This window comes from Pelophylax lessonae, assembly GCF_965119305.1.
Source record: "Pelophylax lessonae genome assembly, contig: HAP1_SCAFFOLD_350, whole genome shotgun sequence".
In the NCBI taxonomy this organism is placed as follows: Eukaryota; Metazoa; Chordata; class Amphibia; order Anura; family Ranidae; genus Pelophylax; species Pelophylax lessonae.
In genome coordinates, this window is record NW_028119994.1 from 1 (window position 1) to 5,836 (window position 5,836).

The following is a 5,836-nucleotide window of genomic DNA, read 5'->3' on the forward strand; positions in this document are numbered from 1 at the left end:
TTTTCCTCCCATTGAATGTGGGGGGGTTTATTTTTGCCCTTTCCTGGCAAAGGCTTTAGGACATGTTGAAAAATCACATGCCATAGTCAACAGGTGGTATGTGCTGCCATGGTCTATTTGTAGTGACTTTATTGCCATAATAATGGAGTTGGATTTTTCAGGCCATGGATTCTTGCAAGCTATGACCCTCCCCATTGAACATGTCTGTTTTTGATTTGATAGAATTCTAAGAAGTTATATCCCTATGTGCACACAACCAAGTCACCAGCCTACATACACTTTAGAATATAATGTCACCTGTTTTGTGCAAATCAGTTACCAATAATATGACATGCACTCATACAAAAACACAACCCAGGTATGTCAAGAATGTCCAGCTCATTCATAGTTGGACATATATCCCAGGAGGGCACATAGTGCTATTAAGAGACTCTAAGTGATCCCACCGTTATGAATAAAGTTGGGATCAAAGGTTGGGTTGAAAGAGTGTATCAACGTGCCTTACAAAAATTATATTTCATATTACATTTTGTTAGGGCTCATTCTACGATGGAATGTGGCCCCCTGCAATTACAGATTTAACGAGCCAGGCTAACACCCATCCATCCACCTTGGACAGCAGCCAGCTATATTTTGCATTTAGACGACATGTTAAACCACCTCTCCATTCATTCATTTGAACACTTGACAGTTGGATATTTTGCATTTAGATTACAAGACATTTTGCATAGAGACTACTGACACCACCCATAAACAATTGACAATTGCTTACATTAACACAGACAAGCTGAACACAGACGGACCGACTCTCCAACAAAACACAGATTCAGATACAAAGACACCTCTGTAATGTTCTGGTACCTTTGGTACCCTTATTCCACTTTCCAATTCCGTGTATGCGTCCCACCATTCTCTTCTGGTAGGTGCGCATACACCTTTAAGACCGATGCTGTCATCACTGAGCGCCGCAGAGCGGCTATTTCAACCGCCGGCGTTCTCACTCACATCGTTCGTTCAACCTGCCGTGAAGCTCATATGCTTACAAGCGTACCTCGCTGTCGGAACCTCGCTGCTGATCCCTGTATCCCGCTACCGGATCACTCGCTCATACCGAACCACTCTACTACTGCTTGCTATTAGTGATAAGTACCCCGCAGGGGAATCCTCCATAACCTTCCTACCAAGCTTACACTATTTAGCTCTGCATACTAAGGACTATTACTATCATCTGCACTATTTAGATTGCTAGCTCTTGAGCCTACTAACATCTATCCTTGCACTGGGTTAGTCTCTCTTGTATGTCATCTGCTATCCTACCACCTACTACCATACATGATTGCTAACCTATCTGCATCCCACCTGCTACCATCTATACTCTCATGAACATTCCTCTCAAGTGTTTGTCTCCTGTTGTCTCCATTCAAACCTGTCTCTCTAGCTCATCATCACTATACTGCAATATACATATATCACTCTAGGAACATCTTATTGAGTGTGTATATTTGTATGCTGAATCAGACAGACCACTGTGATGAGTCTTGGGAGTTGGGATTGGTATTTCAACGTATCTCTGCATGACTACTGAGTGGAGTTTTTCTGCAGCTGCAAATCCATCTTGTTCAAAAAACGCAGGAGCGTTACAACCTCATATTGACACAAATGCATAGGGAAACCAAAGCCATTCATGTACAGTTTCTGTGAGACATGTTCTATTGTCAAATTGACCAGTAAATTGTAAACCAGTTAAAGCAGTTTTTCCCGCTCAAAACTTGCCTTAAATACGAGCTAAACTTGCAATAAAATCAGTTGTGACTGCGCTAAGTTTGAGTGCTATGTGTCGTCATAACTCCCGGCCGGGCAAGGAGGAATTCACTATCTAGGGGGGTTAGCAACTGAAGGGCTGTATATCATCGTGATTGCCTCCTGACGAGATTTGAGCTAACAATACTCTAGGTTGTACATTACATACTCCTGACCCCTGCACTATATACTCTATGTTGTACATTACATACTCCTGACCCCTGCACTATATACTTTATGTTGTACATTACATACTCCTGACCCCGGCACTATATACTCTATATTGTACATTACATACTCCTGACCCCTGCACTATATACTCTATGTTGTACATTACATACTCCTGACCCCTGCACTATATACTTTATGTTGTACATTACATACTCCTGACCCCTGCACTATATACTTTATGTTGTACATAATTCCGATACTGTATAGTCCTAACTTTTGTATCCTATTTAATAAGTTGTACATTACATAGGCCTTACTTCTTTTGCACCCATTTCCTACCAGCTGGACATTTTATATTTGATGATTCGATTGAAGCACAGACATTAACACATGCTGATAATAATGTGATAACATCCTCTAACTTTGGAACCTTAAACAGAAAGTGATATTTGGGGAGTAGTCAATAACCCAATGATGGGGGTCTTCAGAATCAGTCCAGTCTTTATCCTCACTCTCTGACCTCTGGTGGGGCTCAGCCCCGCTGTTATTCATTACTAAATAAGGAACTGCGGGACTTCTTGTGTTGGGAAGATAGCAATGAGTGATAGAGGGGGAGGGGACACTCGTCCTACAATCCCCTCATCACTGTCACTCCTATAAAAGACAGTTCTCGTTGTTTCCTCACTCTCTGACTAAGGTCCATGAAACAAGAAATGAACTGGTAGGAGATCAGAGGAACCATATACTAGTTACCTTGAACTGGTGGAAATGGTGGAATTGTAAGATCCTCAGAGACAAAGCTGTCTGATGTGGGCGGAGTCCTGGTTTAAGGGAACCAATCTGCTGATGTCTAGTAATAATCTTTTTATTTCTATTTTAGAACATGGACGGGAGATGAGGAAAACCTCAGAGGATTGTCTCACTTTGTCTCCAGACTGTAAAGTAGAAGATGAGGACATCACACAGTATAGTCCAGGAGAAAACCTGGCTACCTCAAATGTCCATCCGGGACCACACAGTGTAGATGGACCATCATATTCCTCTTATCCTGAGGAACCTCAGACTGTGAGGGAAAGTGCCGGACCATCGTATTCCTCTTATCCTGAGGAGCCTCAGACTGTGAGGGACGGTGCCGGACCATTGCATTCCTCTTATCCTGAGGAACCTCAGACTGTGAGGGACAGTGCCGGACCATCATATTTCTCTTATCCTGAGGAACCTCAGACTGTGAGGGACGGTGCCGGACCATCGTATTCCTCTTATCCTGAGGAACCTCAGACTGTGAGAGACGGTGCCGGACCATCGTATTCCTCTTATCCTGAGGAACCTCAGACTGTGAGGGACAGTGCTGGACCATCGTATTCCTCTTATCCTGAGGAACCTCAGACTGTGAGGGACAGTGCCGGACCATCTTATTCCTCTTATCCTGAGGAACGTCAGACTGTGAGGGACGGTGCCGTCCTTCCAACAAAGAGTTTTTCCTGTACTGAGTGTGGGAAGTGTTTCCATTTTAAATGCAATCTTGATGTGCACAAAATATCTTGCACAGGTGAAAAGCCATATTCCTGTCCTGAGTGTGGGAAATGTTTTTCAGACAGGTCCAGTCTTTACCCACATCGGAGATTACACACAGGGGAAAAGCCATATTCCTGTAATGAGTGCGGGAAATGTTTTTCACGAAAGTCCCATTTAATCATACATCAGAGATCTCACACGGGGGAGAAGCCATATTCCTGTCCGGAGTGCGGAAAATGTTTTTCAGCCAAGTCCGTTCTTTACAGACATCAGAGATCGCACACGGGGCAGGAGCCACTTACCTGTTCTGAGTGTGGGAAAAGTTTTTCACAGATGTCCAGTCTTGCCAGACATCAGAAGTCTCACATGGATGAAAAGACTTATTCCTGTCCTGAGTGTGGGAAATGTTTTCCAAGAAAAATATATTTTGTTATTCATCAGAGATGTCACACGGGGGAGAAGCCATATAACTGTCCTGAGTGTGGGAAATGCTTTTCACAGAAGTCCCATCTTTACACACATCAGCAACTGCACACGGGGCTGAAGCCATTTTCCTGTTCAGAGTGTGGGAAATGTTTTGTACTAAAATCAAACCTTGTTACACATCAGAGGTCTCACACAGGGGAGAAGCCGTATTCCTGTCCTGAGTGTGGGAAATGTTTTTCACAGAAGTCCAATCTTTACAGACATCAGAGATATCACACAGGGAAGAAATCACTTTCCTGTCCTGAGTGAGGGAATTGTTCCTCACTGAAGTCCTGCCTTCCTGTACATCAGGGATCCCACACAACCCTCGAGGTGTATAAGTACCTTGAATGTGGGAAATATCTTCTATATGAATGTGGCTGGACATCACAGCTCTCATGTGGGGAAGAAGCACACCCTGATATACACCTCAGATATACTCCATGGCTGATCTTCATCATGTAAGAAACACTTCATAAGGAGATCAGAGTTCACCAAAGACATGGATGAAGTGTTGTACCGTGTTGGCCATTGATGGCAGTAGAAAAAAGAACCGCTTGTAACTCCGACTAGGTGCTTCCTTTCACCAAACCGTGCTTCCTGCCCTCCAAACCGTTCTGAGCAGACTGAGAACTAATACCAGCCCCTTTTACCCCAAACATCGTACACAGACAAGATGTGAGGTAAAATCCAAAGGAATGACTGTTTATTAAAGCTCAGACACATACTTCATACTGTACACAGGAGGACATCCCCTCCTGATCATATTACCCTAACAATACAAACTGTAAACAAGAATATAATTAACATAACTAAGGAACAGCCAACATGAACTACGCTACTCCCCCTCTAGCAACTGATAACTTACAGTGATATACTTAACATGAGCTAATTAACTGGTCACTTAAACCAGCCTAGGTGGAGGGGACAATACTAGCAGACAGACAGAGACAATGGAACAATGGGAGAGATCTACTTACCATAAGCATGTTATAGCAGGAGGCCCCAGTGGTTTGAGCTGATTACATAACATCTACAGTCATTGCTGGTTTGAGGCATAGAGGCCCCAAATATGGATATGGAACCTCCAGTTCCCGGAGTCTGTGTGTTTTGGGGAGACATAAACTTGAATCAGAAACAAGACCACTCCACGGATCCCCCAGGCATACACCTTCCAAAGAGTAGTGTTCCCTTAGATGCCAGGGCCCATAGTCACTGGGTAAGAGGCTCGCTCCCAGTCCTCTCCAAAAGCCTCTGTCCTGGTTAGGTCTGTCACAGAGTCATTACTTTCATTTACATTTTGTGGTGTGAGCTTTCAGAAACATTTAGAGGTCTATTTAAGAATACAAAAATAGTTAAATGAGTGTGACCAACATTCGCCCAGCTGTGACAGGTTTTGGCAATATTTTATCTCATATGATCACTGGCTCCATCTCGTGGCCATAATGCTTTATTGCACTATTTTTACTGATGGAGGTATTTCAGAAAAAATACCGTAATATGGCCACTAGATGGAGCTGGCGATCATAGGAAATCACTGTGTTAATTAAAATACAGCCAGAATTTTTAACAGCTGAATAAATGTTTGTCACATTCGTCCAATGAATTTTCTGTAAATAAGGGAAAAAAACAAGGGTTGTTAGTGAAAGCAGCACAGATTACACACACTACACATTGTTAGGCACACAGTTAACCCTTTTATTGCCCCTAGATGTTAACCCCTTCCCAGTCTGTGTCATTAGTACAGTGACAGTGTATATTATTATTGATGTATTGGTGTCACTAGTGATGTCAGTGTCAGTTAATGCCCCTCCCAGTGAACGTCAGCTAGTGCCAAATTGTCTGCCAACCTATTACAGTCCCACTCTAAGTTGCTGATCACCAC

General features: G+C 43.2%; 1 protein-coding gene across 1 annotated transcript; it reads left to right on the forward strand.

The window, feature by feature from the left end:
- Window positions 1-3,402: 3,402 nt before the first annotated feature.
- LOC309543786 (uncharacterized protein) lies at window positions 3,403-4,395 on the forward strand (the record flags this gene model as incomplete). Its single annotated transcript, XM_082276223.1, has 1 exon — window positions 3,403-4,395. A coding segment is annotated over one exon (819 nt), but the record flags the coding sequence as incomplete, so codon positions are not given.
- Window positions 4,396-5,836: the final 1,441 nt, after the last annotated feature.